At 40.4% G+C, this 19,173-nt stretch overlaps 1 protein-coding gene across 1 annotated transcript; it reads right to left on the bottom strand.

Moving 5' to 3' along the window:
* Window positions 1-5,174: 5,174 nt before the first annotated feature.
* Window positions 5,175-14,300, bottom strand: LOC112225839 (galanin receptor 2b). Its single transcript, XM_024389941.2, has 3 exons — window positions 14,128-14,300; window positions 9,062-9,456; window positions 5,175-7,326 (listed from the first exon to the last, which is right to left on the bottom strand). Exons 2-3 carry the CDS (start codon window positions 9,433-9,435, stop codon window positions 6,573-6,575), a joined length of 1,128 nt encoding a protein of 375 aa, XP_024245709.1. The 5' UTR covers window positions 9,436-9,456; window positions 14,128-14,300; the 3' UTR covers window positions 5,175-6,572.
* Window positions 14,301-19,173: the final 4,873 nt, after the last annotated feature.

Raw genomic sequence — 19,173 nt, 5'->3', positions numbered from 1 at the left:
GTCTTGGCTGATTTCTTTTGATTTTCCCATGATGTCAAGCAAGGAGGCACTGCGTTTGAAGATAGGCCTTGAAATACATCCACAGGTACACCTCCAATTGACTCAAATTATGTCAATTAGCCTATCAGAAGCTTCTAAAGCCATGACATAATTTTCTGGAATTTTTCAAGCTGTTAAAAGGCACAGTCAATTCAGTGTATATGAACTTTTGACCCACTGGAATTGTGATAGAGTGCGTTATAAGTTAAATAATCTGCCTGTAAACAATTGTTGTAAAAATGACTTGTGTCATGCACAAAGTAAATGTCCAAAACTATAGTAGATTCCAAAACTATAGTTTGTTAACAAGACATTTGTGGAGTGGTTGAAAAATGAGTTTTAATGACTTCAACCTAAGTGTATGTAAACTTCCGACCTCAACTGTATGTAAACAGACCATAAATGTCTCAATGTTTGTTTTTTTGGAATGCTGTGTGTTATACTATGATACAATATTGGTACTTGTTCCATTTACAAGTTTTCTAAATCCTATGAACTCATTTCAGCAGTGTATGGCTGTGGATTGATTCCATTGTTTGTTTGGAATGTTGGCATATTGGCAGTTCATTAGAATTTTGGGGGGGAATCATTCCACTTAAACTGTCTGGCTAGCTAACTAACAAACATACTGTGGCAGTCATCTTCAAATGAATTGTTTTATTTAATATCGTATTACAGCACTGTTTGACCAATGGCTTAACAACTCCCCTACCAAAATGGCTGACCTTTTATATCATCATAAGAAGGTTTCATGACCACTCTAGTATTCTAATTCCTAATTCTATGCTATTTCCTCACAGTCCTTATATAAACCTGTGCTTTGTCAATCTCAAACCATATATCCAACTCCCCGACATTACCCTCTCTTGACCCAACCATTGATTTCCCTTTAATAGCTGATCTGTCCATGCCAGCCTTGCCTATTAGTGTCTTCAATATTCTAGATATTTGAAAGTCAAGAGGGACTCATACATCACCACTATCAGCAAGTAGGGGTTAAGTATACTGTATTTCCTTTAAGGGTCCGTAGGCACACTTGGCAGCATCATAAGCCTAAGCACATTCTTCAAGCTCCCTCCTTCAGCCAGCCACGTAGTTCTTGTTGGATTGTTGTTGGATGTTTCCATAGCACAGTTTGATTTCACATATTGGGTTGAACAAGCACTCTTGCCCAGAGAAACTTTTCAGTTGTGAATGTATCCTGCATCTATATGCCTGGTGCCTTTCTAATTAGGCCTACATCTGTTGCAGTTGGTAAAGGCTTCTTTTGCAGGGAGCGAGGAGGATAATACATGGAATCCGTGGGTGAGTATTACATCCCCTATGCAGACACCAGTCCTGAGCTGGAATTACTAATGAACAGACACAACCAGAGTGGAAATATTAGGCCCTGTGTTGGAAACTGTTGGAAAACCTGCTCATATATCCATTATTGGCAGGACTCGCGGTGGTCGTAGATATAATTACAGTGACCTATTTCAAAAAACAACTTGAAAACCTCTAATAATTTGACATCAATGAGACAGACACATGTTGTAGTCACAGAAAATCGAATGTATACATATGTACAAAATGACCAAGTGAAGACCGCTATAAACGATCATATACCAGATAGGATATATCAAAAGCAGTAAGGGAGCTTGCTAACTGCATGCTGAGTGTTGGAAATGATTAAGTTCCTTATATTAGAAAATTAAAGTGTGTGTGTGTCTGTGCAAGTGTGTGTGTATTGTGTTCTGCCTGACTTTCTTAGATCCATATCAAGCAAAAAGGCTTTTTTTTAAAAACAGTCTATATGATGCTAAGAAGTAATTGGGGTGAGTTTTTTCAAACATCGTCTATTTATGTTCCAAATTGTTCTTCGAGTTAATTCTACCCTGAGTCATAGCAACCGGAGGCTGAAGTCTCATAGATCACGTTTACTGCTGCCTGACACCCCCGGATTTCGGGAATGGAGGGGTTTTAACAGCATCAAGGCCATGACTAAAGCACTCTACTCCTCTAGACTTTCAGCTCTGCTATGATCATCTTCACAGGAAGTGTCTACACTGCAGATGGGTTCTGAGGGAAATGGAGGTTATGGTTTGTCCACTCACCTCTATGACTTTTCCTTGGATCATCAGTAATTACAACACATTACTACGTATTTAAAGTCTTCTTTCAAGAGTTAATCATGGGACATTCAATGCCATCTAATCTAACAGCATATTCCCTATATACACTAAGGGTATGTTTGTAATTATTTGTCATCCACCCAGTTGGCCCACACTTTATCACCCAAGCTTAGTACAAGTCCGTAATGCTCTTGAGAGAGGAGAGACTGTTACATAAGAACAGATTCAATTCAGTACAAGCCTGAAACCGTACAAATGAAACCATTCATCACTAACCACTAAATTGTTCTTCAAGAAGAAAGTGTCTGAGGCTTAAAGCAATAAGGGTAGCCTGATATAAAAACTTTTCAAATCTATCAGTCCATGGAAGTGCTGCAATAACGGTCTTGAGGAGTTAGTAACTCTCCGTGGTGAGAGACAATGACCTATTTTTCAATTAAAAAGACAATTAGATGGAGTATTGACCTGCTGGTAGAGTATGTTCAAGCTCTACTTCTACTAGGCAATAAAACAGTTCATAAAATTAAAGCACAGACATTTACCCAGTTTGTCGGAACATATTTAATTTGTTTGTCACTAATTTTTCATTATCCTGCTTCTAATTTGGTAATATTGAAGGATAATGGACATTGTAGGCTACCAATGGAGTTCTCTTTGAAAGATAACTCATTGCAGTTGTATCATCTGCCCACAGATTGAAGTGGTACAATGTCAAACAGTAAGGTACTCGATTCTTGACTCAGCTGGTGCGTGGACATGGATTTGAATCTCTGTCTTTTGTCAATATAAAAATCCAGGACATTGTGTCCGACCTGCGTCATTCTGGGATGGAGGAAATCTTCCGCACAATAGAGTTATCCTAACAGTGAACGACTGAGAGAACACATCTCAGGGACGAAACTGTAGAGACAAACCACCCTCTATTTAACTTCAAATCTTGTACCACCACTGCACACTTGACAGATGTTACAGTCAATTACTGTGAGCCAAGATAAAAGCTTTCATCCCAGCCTTAATTGCTTGCTTTGGGTTTTGGGTGTGACATGCTACATTTCAAGCTGAAATGCCTTACAGCGTGATTACATTAAGGAATGCACTCCCACCATGATGATGATACACTGATGAGTCATAATCATGCTGTGTTTATGCATAACATTGCTTACATTTAGCACACATTGGACAGAGTCATTCTGTAATGTCTATGCATGATAATTACATTTGGCTTTCTTATTTACAAGTTTTATTCTTTAATCAGGAGCTCCTTCAAAGTGAAGCAGAGGCAACTCCTGTATGCAAATGCTGCCCAGGTCAAATTCCAGAGATGCAAGGATCTCTGGGGGCTCCCTCTTTCTCCCCTTTCTCGCTCACTCACTCTCTGCTTCATTGATATTCTATTACAGTATGAGTTACTTCCGAGAGGAAAAGGAACAATCTGCCAAGAACAGGTAGGCCTAAATCAGTGGAGGCTGCTGAGGGGAGGACGGCTCATAATAATGGCTAGAGTGGACTCAATGGAATGGTATCAGACGTGGTTTCCATGTGGTTGATACCATTCCATTGACTCCATTCCAGCCTTTACTATGAGCCGTCCTCCCCTCAGCAGCCTCCGCTGGCTTTAATGGAGAAAAGAATCCTCTTTCGTGTGTACGCACAGCACTGTGTGCTCTATCTTCATACAGTTTCATATTTATTCCATGTACAAACGTGGTCAGATGCATTCAAGAATGTAACGCTACAAGGTGTGAAACAGATGAGGGTAAGCGCTCTGAGGACAAGGGAGGCTGCAGGCTTATTGATTGGTTGCCACGACACTTCAGAAACAAGCACTGAGCCTTTTAGAGCGTCATTGAAAAATCCTCAAAAAATCACAAGACAAACAATGCCTTTCTATAATCATATCAGTGCAAAACAGAGAGCCTGTAGTTCAGTAATTATATTTACTGTCTGTACTCATTGTAATGCCAGTGAATGAAACATGGGAAATTATTGCCTGCCATTGAAAGAATACCATCATTGGAGTTATTGGATGTATTGAACCACCATTTGGAGAGACAATTATAAAATGTGTAGGATGGTGAGCCTGACTAGAAAGGTCTTAGAAAATGCTTCATAAGAATTGGGTGAGACTGAACCTGTGACTGTTAGTATGATAATAGTCATTTTATTAGACATGCAGTATACCTGAAGTGGGATTTAGCTAATTGAGGCTCCTCACGTCTTGCATTGTAAATTAGTTCTACTCTTGGCATGATAATAGTTGCTGTCTTCTATTGAGATCGGATGAGCTCATTTCATTTTCCAACCTTCAGAATGGATGATGTGTGAAACTGACCACTTTAGAGCATTGTTGTCCTACTACCTTTTACTAACGAAGGCTCTCAAAACGAACACACAAAGCGTTTCTAATGTGAAGTGTGTGTCACGTGTGTTTCCTCCTATTATTAATGGGTGAACAAGAAAAGGATACATACTCCATCCTGGCTTTTAGATGGGTAATGTGCATGTTGCCAAACCTAGCATAGCAAAGAACACAATGAGCTGTAATGAGACTGACACAACTCCTTATTGCTTTTCTAAACGTCTCAATACTGTACTTATGAATATTCATGTAGGGACTGAAATCCCATATAGGGATAAAAAGCAATTCCCATGAAAGCAATTGTTATTCCCCCCAGGCGGAATTTGCTTTTACTTAGTCATACTGAGAGTTAGAGACCTTGAAAATCTACAGTATATGGGCTAAGATACCCATGAGGTGGTGAGCTATTTGTTTCACTGGAAAAATTGTTAGTAAGCTGAACCAATTGAGCTTTTAAAGCATGTGGTCTGTTAAAACTTGAATGTTTAGAACACACAATATTTGCTCATCTTAGTTTAAACAAATTGCTTATGAATAGCTACTTTACATGAACGTACCTTTCATAAAAACTACATAAGGATATGTCTAGGTTTAGGGTTGAACCGGGTTGTGCACATGAAGCTTGGATTAGGGTTAGATATGTTACCAATAATAGCATTAAATACTGCAACATAAAACATTTTATTTGATCATTGATATTTACATCCACTTCTAAAATGTTGAGCCAATATTTAACCAATACATAATCTCATCCAATACACAAACAAGTTAGAGAAGAGCATAAAGTACAGACATAAGGAACTGTCACAAAGGCAAAAACAAATTATACAGGAAGCACATTGCATTTTGATAAAATGACCAGGTATAAAGGGCAGTTCTAAATATAAAATATATATTCTGGCCTTTTGCATGAAAATCAGTCCTGCTGGTGGAAAATTGCATTTCTTGGAATTTCTAAATGAGAGGGAGGGTAGTTTATCACAGCAGTGAGGTAGTGTACAAGCTTTTAAGGAGACTCGACTAGAAAAGGGGAAACCAGGAAAGTGAAGAAAGGAAACAGAGAACGTTGACTTCATAGAGTTTAACAGACAGATTAGCTAATACAAGTGAATAGAGGCCATAAAGGATAATATAGTTAGCAGCATGGCATTTACAACAGCAACACAACTCTTAAGTGACTGAGTGCAGTAAACATAGAGAGAAACATGCAAAAAATACAAAATATGTGCAAAGCAAAAAGATAACACCACCAGCCTAATACATTTGAACACATATCCTATTCATAGGTTGCACCTACATCACTTGGTCGCGTCATGCCGTTGTTATGAGCATTCTCAAGCCGCCCTCTGCCATAGTGGTGCCCAAAAGTTGTGATAAACCCAGTCATTTTGAACAGAGGGTAATGACTGCTTCATCTAAATTACAATGACGTTGCTAAAGTAGGAAAATATTTAGTAGGAAACAACTTTGCCATCATTATCATTTCATAAAATGTACTTTAGACAGAGGGTAATGTTGTCATTAACTAGCAAAGTTTGTCAAAAATAGCTAGCAATGCTAAACTTAGCTAGCTAAAATCCAGTGATCTCCACCCAATCTTAGCTTGCTAGCTAACATTATTCTGCAAGTCCATCTGATGACATCAAAATGATGACAAAAGGTCTTCCTACTAATTATTTGCCCCATTTTGAAATGTAATTGTATTTCCAAGCCATTGTAATGCACTTGATGATATCTTCCTCAGCGCTCATTGATAATGCATAGAGTAGAATGCTCAGTCGGCATCAGTTCTAAAACAAATGTTCAAACCAATATTGTGATGAAACATAGGTGCAACCCATAAATTAAATGACTACTATTCTAATTTATAATGATATATTTGAACCATTATCATGTTTGTTTCTTTAAGGATCATGCTCTCTTTACCCTCTCATCAAATTCCCATTTGTCACCATCTCAAATACCGAGATACTGTCATCAGTGAGTTTCCCTTTGAGGTTGGAATACAAAGTCTTTGTGATAAGGCAATCTGCACAGTCCTTTACCATAGGCCTCATCTTTCAAGACTGTTTCTGGAAATGGCTTATAGTTGCTTCTCTCGGCTCGGCGATGGGCCGGCTGCTCATCTCACAGTCATTTTGTCGTACATTGTCCTCATTCATTTGTGACACTTCTGTGGACCCCGCCTGGAACCCAGGCACTGTGTTGGCTACATGTACCACATGCACTTTGTTCCTGCCGTTCTTACTGAGAATGCAGCTGAACACCTTCTTGAAGCCTTTCCGAAAGTGCTTGGACACCAAGGCGTACACAATGGGGTTGAGGCAGGAGTTGGCGTAGGCCATGCAGTGAGAGAGGATCCTGAATGCGTATGTGGTCTGGTTGAAGGGGAAGTCTCCGTACAGATAGCATAGGATCACCACATGATAGGGCAGCCAGCATATGCAGAAGAGCACTGTGACGATGATGATCATTTTGGTGACTTTGCGCTTAGCCCTCTTGGACTCTGACATCCCGTCCAGAGGGTCCACAGCAGTCCACAGGTACTTGATGGTTCTGGTGTAGGACAGGCTCACGATGAGCACAGGGATCACATAACCAAACACAAAGGTGCACGTGTCCAGCACCTTGCGGTTGTACTCCTCCCAACCTGGAACACAAACGTTACTGTTGGCGTAATCTATGAGGTCGTAGTAGCTCAAATACGGTCCTGCGAAGATCAATGATAGTCCCCAGATGACTACCATGGCAACCACGGCATTACAGGGCGTTCTCAACTCTCTAGAGCGAAGAGGGTAGCGAATAGCCAGATACCTATACCAAACAGAAATACTTAGTTACATATTCCATTAAAACATAATGCCATGAATCAACTGAGTGTACAAAACATTAAGTAACACCTTCCTAATATTGAGTTTTACCCCACCCACCATTTTGCCCTCAGAATAACCTCAATTCGTCGGGACACGGACTCTACAAGGTGTCGAAAGTGTTCCAAAGGGATGCTGGCCCATGTTGACTCCAATCCTCCCCACAGTTGTGCCAAGTTGGCTGGATGTCCTTTGGGTGATGGACCATTCTTGATACACACTGGAAACTGTTGCGCATGAAAAACCCAGCAGCATTGCAGTTCTTGACACAAACCGGTGCACCTGGCACCTACTACCATACCCATTCGAAGGCACATTAATATTTTGTCTTGCCCATTCAACCTCAATGGCACACATACACAATCCACGTCTCAATTGTCTCAAGGCTTAAAAATCCTTCTTTAACCTGTCTCCTGCGTTACATCTACACTGATTGAAGTGGCGTTAACAGGTGACATCAATAAGGGATCATAGCTTTCACTTGGATTCCCCTGGTCAGTCTCATGGAAAGAGCAGATGTTCCTAATGTTTTGTACACTCATTGTATGCTGTTTGCTTTATATGTGTAATTGCGAGTCAACTGGGATTTCATTATACTCCACCTTCTAAATGGAATTAATTGTTTTTACTGTTGTGTTGCTTGCACAAAGACATACAAATATTATGAGCGCTTGCTTCTGGGGCTTAATAGAAAAGCGGCACATTGGTGCTGCAAATGGAACTCATGAAAGGGCAATCAGTGTGTGTGTATATTGTTCATCCCAACCTGGCAGTGAAATAATTGCTGCTGGGTATCATAGGTCTCAGCTGTAGCCTGAGTGGATGCTCATTGTTCACATAGAGGACATCTATCAAATGAATGTCCCCCTCCAAAAGGTAAACAACACCAGGGTTTCTGCTCCCTTATTTAATGTAGGGGGAAAGAAGACCAGCTATTTTCACTGGGCTGAGCATAGCGAGGGCCCTGCAGAATAAAAGTCATCCATTTATGCAGGAAAGAAGAATATGTCCATTTCATGTAGGGATAACACATTAGTGGTCTTTTACTGTACTCAATCACAGATTCAGCCTCAATTTCAGGTCAAGACCTACTCTTTCATTTCCACATTTTAATACAGATAAAATGCCCTTCCCTTGATCACATGAATACTGGGTTTCATTAACATGACCAACAGTGTTGCCAAAAAATAAATACCTGATTAGCATTCTCCCTATCTCCCTATGCTCTGTGAAAATGTCAAGGCTGTTTTGTAATAATGACCAATGGATGACTACAGTATAGGTTACTGCCGTGTGCTTTGCTAAATGAGCGTCCATCCTCTTCTGTAGAGAGAGCATTGGGCGCTTGTATAGAGAGGAAGTGTGCTGGACTTTAATGAGGTGAGGGAAATAGTGACCTTGAACTCTGTACTTTAATTGGCATCGACCTTCAGAGATGCTGCACAGGTTATGTGCAGGTTAGAACTCAGCCGAATAAAAATGACAAAATATTTCACAAATTAAGTCTATTCCTATCAGCTCCTTGTTATGAGCCATAAAGAAGTACTAAGCCAAAATTAGAATAAAGATATTCTTATGGAATCTGTATACATGTAGAAATATTTGTATAGAGTATTTCAATGTTTTGACATTTTAACGTAAAATGAGACATTAGCGAACAAGAGCTACAGCGTACATACCTGTCGACAGAGACAGCGGCCAGCGTGAAGCTGCTGGCGTACATGGTGAGGTTGATGAAGAAGTGGACCACCTTGCACATGAAGGAGCCGAACACCCAGCCCTCCAGGGAGTAGATGGTGGCTTGGAAAGGCACGCAGAAGATGATGAAGAAGAAGTCGGCCACGCTGAGGTTGAGGATGAACAGGTTGGTGGTGTTGTATCCCACCTGGCCGCTGCGGAGGAGGACGGCCAGGACCAGACTGTTCCCAATAGTGCCCAGCAGGAATATGAGCGAGAACACCACGGGCACGATAACACTGGTGGGATTCAGCTGGTAGCTGTCGGATGTGTTCCAGTGCCCTGCTGTTTTGCTGAAGTCTTCCAGATCTGACATTTTGGGAGTACTTTATAAGTTCTGTAAAAGAATAAGAGAAGTACATGATGTGTTTAATGCTGCTGAATTATGACTGCAATGGGGCTACAGGGACTTTAGGGAACACAAGACGGATCATTGTTGAACGTATGGATTCACAAATGTTTTAAAACCAATCCATTCAAATGTTCAAACCACGAGGATAGGTAGGAAAGTTCATTAAATATTTCTGGTTCTCATAACACTACAATTTCTATTATGTCTCATGTCCTGAATGCCTACATTGCGCAAATTTGAGCAACTATTTCCATTTGGATGTGTTATTTTACAAGAACGGTGGATTGTGTTCCAACTGTGAGGATAAAAATGTACTCCTAATAGGTTTAATCATGAGTCACCCTAGTAATGCTGTAATCACAGTGACGTTGCAGAAATGAGTGATGGTTCCACAGCAATTGAGAGATAAAATAGTTCTGAAGTCAAAGGCTGGTGTTCAGAAAAGTCAACAGACTATGCTTCCATGGTATTTTCAAATTAATCATGTACAATAGTTTGATGCTGGTTTCACTGGGACTGATGAAAGAATTGTGAGACCAAAGCCGACCCGATAGAATTCCTTCCAATATACAACACTACCCATAGCAAGTATGATAGCTAATCTTATGCTTCACTAGTTATGGGGAAGGGAATATATCAGTCAACACAGAACACAGCATGCAGTACACAGTGTGAGAAACACTCCAGCTCTACAGCTCTATTGTCATCAGGTTCTTGTGCTAACAGGCGATTGAATAGGAAAAGGTGAAATGGTTTTTCTTCCACGTCAACAATCACCAGAGCTGCGGAGAAGAAACCAAAAGACAACCATGTATTTTCATAACAGGGAGCCGGTGCATGCTCAGACCTGTCCACTCCACTTGTGTCTTCTCCGTAGCCTTCCCACCCAAAGTGACCTGGTTAGCCTCTTGCATGGCATGAAGATGCACACATCCATTGGCTGCTAAGCCATGCCAGCAGCAAGGTCTAGTAAGAAATTGAGTAGGGAGAGATGTTGCTTTCTGATGGACAGGTCTCAATAAATCATGTGCATAGAAATAAGTCAATCAAGAAATCTTTGGGAGTGCTTACTTCAAAATCCGCAGGGATGTCATTGTTTTACTTAGAGTTCCCCAAACTCGGTCCTGGGGACCCCAAGGGGTGCACTTTTTGTTTTTGCCCTAGCACTACACAGCTGATATAATCAAGTCCTCATTAAGCTTTGATTATTTGAATCAGCTGTAATAGTGCTAGGGCAACAAACAAAAAAACGAGTTTGGGATCACATCTGATTACAGTAGGCCTGCCAGCGCAATGGCTTTGGAGTGTGCCTCAATAACGTTTCAATGATGTCCACATTTGAATGGAAATGGTTGAAATGACATGACACACATACACAATCACTAATATTATTCAAATGCAGATTCAGACGAAACCATGACAGATGACGCAGAGATGAATTTGTTAGTATGAGAGTGATTACATTGTACTGTATGAAAGCTTAAGGTAGGCCTATACAGTGGAGGCTTGTTTGAGTCTACAGTTCTGCAGTCATTATCTTATTTGTGAACTAAACTAGAAATAAAAATACATACTGTACTTCCTAACCCCATGCAGATAGTAAATCAGTCTATATATAAGTACCATGCATACTGACGTCATTGGACCATTCTCACTCTATTTTTCCTGTTCAATGTTCATGTTGGATCAACGATGAGTGTTGGTAAATTGGCACTTGCTGTAAGTGCCACTCTGGACAGAGTATGGCTCATCCTCCAAAATACAGCAGAAGCTGCTTGTGAAAATCCACCATTTCACTCACTGTAATTCATATTTTTGCATTTTTTTCTCCCTCTGAGATATAGTATGTCACTATCGGGATCTATCATAAAAGGAGTAAAACATGGATCGTGTTGTAGATTTTACAGTTATTGTGTAGGGTTCAGTTAAGCTAGTTTTCTCTACCTCCACTGAGGTCCAAAACCTACTTGTTATCAGAGATTTGTTATCGGTTATACCATTAAACCACAGGAAAAATAGGTTACAATAAATCTGTTAGCTTAGATGGTACTTGTCTAGCATAAATTTGACAGCTCTTAGAAAACACACATTTCTCAAAGCAGAGCTGTACCGCCATATGCCTCCACCTCATAGATCTCCATCAGCCTACACCAGACCCATCACTCCTCATAACCAAACTGGACTTGATCCAGCACAGGACTGACTGATCTCTACCGTACCATGAACATGACAAGTCAGATGTCAAAACAACAGCTGCTGTAACCAACTTTAAATTGCCACGACAGAGAGCATTGTTTCGGCCAACTAATTGGCCGAAACATTTGATCTGATATGACATTATTGTTATTACAGTTTTACATATTTGTGGCAGAGGATTCAAGTCCCACTTTAAAATAACAAAAACTGTAAAGGCGTTATAGGACATTCACATCGTCTTAAAACGAACTACTTAGATTCTTCCCAAATCGTTCATAAGTCATACTACATTAAGGGTGATATGAAAGTACATCTGGTGATTTGTCATTGTGCAGCATCCTGCCTTTCCCACCTTTTACATTGCACGTCGTTGGCTTGATCTCCGGGTTAATATAGGGATCATGAAAGCTTTAAAGGTCATATTTTGTCAAATCACTGTCAAATTATTATTACATCAGCTGAAAGTCAGGTATTTGACGTAGCCTAGGAGTTAGCATGTTGGGGCAGTAACCAAAAGGTTAGCTGGTCGGAAAACCTGAGGCGACAAGGTGAAAAATCTGTCGATGTGCCCTAACTTGCTCCAGGGGCGCTGTACTACTATTGTTGACTCTTCTTACATATTTCTCATATAGGCCTTGGAGCAGTACCACAGCATACAGGAAACCCCTTTTAAAATGTCTCATTCACTGAATGCTTTCTGGCTCGTAGGAATGGGAAACAGTCTCTCTCAAAAACACTGTCTTTCTACCTCCTATTAAATCTCTTACAGACTCCATATGAAATCTAATTGGAATATCTGGGAGATGAAAATTACAGTGGCAAACACTGACTTAACCTGGGAACACAAACACAAAGAAGCAAACATAGTGGAATGAGCACATACAAGCATACCTAAAAATCTCCAGTAATCAAATACAAAAAAAAAAAAATGAATTTTACATCACATTCTACTTTGCTGTTGCTGTGTTACCACAACAACATGTACAGTGTTGTGCCTTTTTAATGTAAATGAGGTTTTTGGAGAACAGGATTAAATTGAATATATCCGATAATAAAAGCATAGATTTTCCTAACACAATGTCACATTCGTAATCAGTAGGCTGCCTTCGCCCACTGTTCCTCACATATTGCCAATATGTGACCTTGAATAATAATGAAAAAGCAAACCCTGTGGCTAATGGCCGATTACCAAAAGAGGAAGGGCGGTTATGTGAAATACACCAATTATTTTTTAATAAACTCTGAGGTATCCTCAATGGAGTTGTATGAGACAACAAGTAAGTAGTTCTGGTATTTAAATCAATGCTCTCTAGCCTACCACTTTAGCTTTCCTGCTACTGTCTATATTCCATTTCCAAGATGTGTCTCATCACTCCTGTTGTCAAGAGTCAGAGCCCAGACTCTCCTCACCCTCAGCAAGCTGAACTCTCAGGGGGAAACAATCTTGACATACATGTCATTTGAGTTTTGCAGTGGGATGTCTGTTGAGTAGCAGGAGCTGGCTGACAGGAAGAGCAGCATGACAGCCAGCCTGAGAGGCAGGCAGAGAGGACGAGCTAGAAGAGCTATCGAGCTAATTCCTTAGCTTGTGTGAACCAACAGTTGGAGAGGATGCAGCATTTGCCTCTCGTCTTGAGTCATAATGATGGTTTTGTTTGGAATTACAGCAGTGATGGAAAATAAGAGGAGGGAAAATGACGGGATATGAAAAATAAACATACGATTTTCTGCTTTTCCTTGGATGGGCTTTAGCAGCAGACGACCACACCGGGTTCCACTCAGCTAAAAACAAGAAGAAGCCGCTCCAGTGGACATGTGATCACCAACACTGGACATCTGAGGAGTGGAAATACGTTGCTTGGAACATGACAGCGAGTCCAGTTTACTTGAGTGGCCTGCACAGTCCCCAGAGCTCAACCCAATAGAACGTCTTTGGGATGAGATGGAATGGGCTGTTCGCAGCATGAATGTACCGCTGGCCAATCTGCAGCAACTGTTTGATGCCATCAGATCAGCATGGACCAACATCCCTGTGCAACGTTTCTGACACCTTGTAGAATTCCCCAAAGAATTCAGGCTGTTCTGGAGGCAAAGGGGGTCCGACCCGGTACCAGATGGGTGTACCCAATAAATTGTCCGGTGAGTGTAGCTCAGTGGAATAAATATGTTTATAATGAACAAATGTAATTAAACAAAATGAACGTGAAGACACAGACAACATGTAACCAAACTTCTGAAGCCCATTCTCATTGCAACAGTAAGAGTAGTTCATTTCCATCTAGCATCCCACATTTCAGTGGTCGGCTGTTATACACCTCCTCAAAACATAATATGGTACATGGTAAATGCATGTGAAACCTTTAGAATAATTGCTTTATAAATATTTGAAGGTGTTTGTGTATGAATGTAGACACATCATGCAAATTAGAAGTAGATGCATTTGGGGTGATCTTTACTTACCAGGATTACTGGCAAACGATATATCCGTTGTTCAAATGTCCTGTTTATGTTTGTTGTGTTCTGTTACCCTCAACAGAAAAACAATGCTGCTCATGCTAATATCTGCTCCATAGCCTGAGCTCTCCCTCTCCTCCGTTGCACATTGATATTCTGCCTGGATCTCTCTCTCTCTCCCTCTCTTCCTCTCCCTCCCTCTCTCTCTCTGTCTCTGTCTCTCTCTCTCTCAGTTCAACCCTTCCCTTTCCCCTTCTCACAAAAGCTCCTCCTCCACATTTAATTGAATGTTCACACTTCACTGCAGAAGAGGTGCATTGTCTTTTACACACTACCGTCCGTACTGGAGCAAGGCATAACAACCACTATTTATTATCAGCTGGTAGGATAAAGGAATAACCTCAAGTAATATTGTCAATCAGTCAAGCCCCTGCTGGACCCAGACTACGGCACTACGGCTGGAACTCATCAGTTATTAATTGTGGTGCAAAGTTTTCCATAAATGCATCATTAGAGCAACTTTGACTGGTAGCTTATTGTGAACAGTAGCTCAATACAGCTCTCTTGGATTGTTCTCACTAATGTGTTGGGAGTGCTTGTCTTTAGGGGCTTTGAACTCGTGAACTCAGAAACGGGTGTTATATTAATTGTTTGGTTGTGAGATCAAGTTGCAACATTAGGGAATATGGCTATGCTTTATGCTTTTCTAAACTAAACCCTTTTGGATTACCAGATACAGCAGTTTGATAAAGCAGTCCCTAAGGAAACGGGGTCTCTAATCCACATATATTACATTTCAATGATTTGGTCAAATACATTTGTGTTGTGTGTTCTTTCGTCAATGCATGTGTGCGTGTCTGTCTGCCCTGTGAGTGTTTACATCTAGGGTGACATGATATTGATATTCCGTAATCCGTACGGGCTTTCTTAATCTAAATAACCCATTCCATTAGCCTTAGATGTATAAATCTGTTTGTAGAGTTCAGTCTCCAATCTTCCTAACATTTTGCTCTGTTTTTTCTTCCAACAAGATTTTGAAAACATAATTAATTACTCACACCTTGTAGCCTAAGAAACTAAACTAAACTAAGAAACACTCACAACCAGCTCGTAATTACACACAGTTGGCTTGGTGTGTGTTATTATGCATTACAAAAATAGTATTATAGTTTTTTTTGTAATAATGACAACAGCACATTAAGCACATCTAAGTGGGCAATTATTCAGCTGAACAGGAATTAAAGCTTGACCTCCCAAAGCAGCCTCTTAACCAGTTGAGAAGGAGGCTTTAATGCTCTTGCATACAAATACTGTGAAGTATGCATATTTGAGCATACCCTGTGCTCAAGAGTTGCTTTAAAGGTCCAATGTAGCCATTTACAGTATATCCCCATATGAAATCATTTCTGGGTAACCATTAAGTACCTTACTGTGATTGTTTTCAATTAAAATGGTGAAAAAGAAACAAACATAGCTTCTTAGCAAAGATTAGCTAACAGCAATTTCTCAAACAATACTGATTCTGATACTGGGGAGGGGAAAACTGAAAAGTCTGTTTTGGCAAAGAGATTTAACTCTTTCTTATCCCACCAAAACAGGCTGAAATCCATACAAGGCAGTCTTTAAAACAGCTCTTACAATAAAAGGCTATTATAATTTTCACAATTTCACAGTATTATTCCAACCTCAACAAAACGAGAAAAAAAAATCCATAAAATCACATTGTAGCATTTTTAATGAATTTATTTGCAAATTATGGTGGATAATAAGTATTTGGTCAATAACAAAGTTTATCTCAATACTTTGTTATCTACCCTTTGTTGGCAATGACAGAGGTCAAACGTTTTCTGTAAATCTTCACAAGGTTTTCACACACTGTTGCTGGTATTTTGGCCCATTCCTCCATGCAGATCTCCTCTAGAGCAGTGATGTTTTGGGGCTGTTGCTGGGCAACACTGACTTTCAACTCCCTCCAAAGATTTTCTATGGGGTTGAGATCTGGAGACTGGCTAGGCCACTCCAGGACATTGAAATGCTTCTTACGAAGCCACTCCTTCGTTGTCCAGGCGGTGTGTTTGGGATCATTGTCATGCTGAAAGACCCAGCCATGTTTCATCTTCAATGCCCTTTCTGATGGAAGGAGGTTTTTCACTCAAAATCTCACGATACATGGCCCCATTCATTCTTTCCCTTTACACGGATCAGTCGTCCTGGTCCCTTTGCAGAAAAACAGCCCCAAAGCATGATGTTTCCACCCCCATGCTTCACAGTAGGTATGGTGTTCTTTGGATGCAACTCAGCATTCTTTGTCCTCCAAACATGACGAGTTGAGTTTTTTACCAAAAAGTTATATTTTGGTTTCATCGGACCATATGACATTCTCCCAATCTTCTTCTGGATCATCCAAATGCTCTCTAGCAAACTTCAGACGGGCCTGGACATGTACTGGCTTAAGCAGGGGGACACGTCTGGCACTGCAGGATTTGAGTCCCTGGCGGCATTGTGTTACTGATGGTAGGCTTTGTTATTTTGGTCCCAGCTCTCTGCAGGTCATTCACTAGGTCCCCCCGTGTGGTTCTGGGATTTTTGCTCACCATTCTTGTGATCATTTTGACCCCACGGGGTGAGATCTTGCGTGGAGCCCCAGATCGAGGCAGATTATCAGTGGTCTTGTATGTCTTCCATTTCTAATAATTGCTCCCCACAGTTGATTTCTTCAAACCAAGCTGCTTACCTATTGCAGATTCAGTCTTCCCAGCCTGGTGCAGGTCTACAATTTTGTTTCTGGTGTCCTTTGACAGCTCTTTGGTCTTGGCCATAGTGGAGTTTGGAGTGTGACTGTTTGAGGTTGTGGACAGGTGTCTTTTATACTGATAACAAGTTCAAACAGGTGCCATTAATACAGGTAACGAGTGGAGGACAGAGGAGCCTCTTAAAGAAGAAGTTACAGGTCTGTGAGAGCCAGAAATCTTGCTTGTTTGTAGGTGACCAAATACTTATTTTCCACCATAAATTCATTAAAAATCCTACAATGTGATTTTCTGGATTTTTTTTCTCTTTTTGTCTGTCATAGTTGAAGTGTACCTATGATGAAAATTACAGGCCTCATATTTTTAAGTGGGAGAACTGCACAATTGGTGGCTGACTAAATACTTTTTTTGCCCCACTGTATATCACAGGAAAATCAGGTTTTTGACTGCAATGGCCCTGAAGATGAAGATGTGTTGTTCCAGCTGGTATGTCCTTGGTATTTACTAGGGAATGGTGTGGTCAAAATGCATACTCCTTCTAGTAATTCAACACAATTGGTAATTAGCTGGGATTATAATTAACTGATACAAAGAAACAAATGTATTGTAATTACTAAGCAATAACATGTTAGCAAATTATAATTTTTAAATAAAGTCTGCCATCATGATTTTTTGTGATACATTTTTGCACTTTATTCTGTACGGTTAGGGAATACAATGCATACGGAGGCAGTAACCAGACAATTTCAGGGAGATTACAGTGAGGAGATAGATGAGGAAAGCCAAACCTCAGAGGAAAACTCACATGAGACTCACAGTATTGACCTTTTATTACCTCAGCACCACTTTATGCCTGGTCTGAGCGCTCCAGAGCTTTCTGTCCTCAGTTACAATACACCATAATATATTACCAGAGCCTTTCACAGACCTTTCAGTGGGCAGGTGCTCAAAATGAGGAGAAAAAAGCCACCCAAGAGGCATGCCTCCCACTCTCCCCCTCCTCCCTTCGCTAGATATTTTGGTTGTTGATTTTCATAGTTCATATCTCGAAATTCATTTATTTCTACAACACACACTCACTCATCACAAATTGTAAGAAGGTGACAGGTAGCCTAGCGGTAGTTGGCAGGTATCCTAACGGTAGTTGGCAGGTAGCCTAGCGGTAGTTGGCAGGTAGCCTAGCGGTAGTTGGCAGGTGGCCTAGCGGTAGTTGGCAGGTAGCCTAGCGGTAGTTGGCAGGTGGCCTAGCGGTAGTTGGCAGGTAGCCTAGCGGTAGTTGGCAGGTGGCCTAGCGGTAGTTGGAGGTAGCCTAGCAGTAGTTGACAGGTAGCCAGCAGTTAGCGAGTTGGGCCAGTAATCGAAAGGTCGCTGGTTCAAACTCCTGAGCAGATTAGGTGAAAATCTGTCAATGTGCTCTTGCTCTGGATAACAGTGTGTACGTAAATGCAAGATAGTTACAGTGCATCCTAAAGACATGATTGACATTGGGAAAAGAGGGTGGGCTATCAGCTGATTGTTGATGTTAATCTGCTAGTTAGCTAGCTCAACAATTTACTACTGAGCTGTATGGAATTGTTTTAAGGAGGTCATACCAAGGATAATTTTGCAATTTGATTTTGGATTTTAAGATCCTCCTTGAAGTATCCCCCAAAAAAACAATTATTTGATTAAACATTTAATTTGGCATTACGGTAAACTATAAGGAATTGTTTTAAGAAGGTCATTGATTATTTTTTATTTGAATTTTAAGACCCTTGAAGTATATAATTTTTGGGGTAGGGGAATTAAAACATTTTATTTGGCCAGATACTGCTATTAACCCAAGTTTGACAAACACATTAAACAACAGATTCAGAAACATGGAACATTTTTGACATGTATTTAATCCATTAAAATATCAAAAGGAAGTTTGTTCCATATCAATACAGTGCATTCAGAAAGTATTCAGACAGCTTGACTTTTCCACATTTTTTTACGTTACAGCCTTATTCTAAAATGTATTATATTGTTTATTTTCCTCATCAACTACACACAATACCCCATAATGACAAAGCAAAAACAGACATTTTTGCAAATTTATTAAAAATCTAAAACTGAAATATCACATTTACAAAAGTATTCAGACCCTTTACTCAGTACTTTGTTGAAGCACCTTTGGCAGCGATTACAGCCTCAAGTCTTCTTGGGTGGAGGTAGCTTGGCACCTGTATTTAGAGAGTTTCTCCCATTCCTCTCTGCATATCCTTTCAAGCTCTGTCAGGTTGGATGGGAAGCGTCTCTGCACAGCTATTTTCAGGTCTCT

Source organism: Oncorhynchus tshawytscha, linkage group LG27, assembly GCF_018296145.1.
Source record: "Oncorhynchus tshawytscha isolate Ot180627B linkage group LG27, Otsh_v2.0, whole genome shotgun sequence".
NCBI lineage: Eukaryota > Metazoa > Chordata > Actinopteri > Salmoniformes > Salmonidae > Oncorhynchus > Oncorhynchus tshawytscha.
This window is presented reverse-complemented; position numbering and strand designations above follow the sequence as displayed.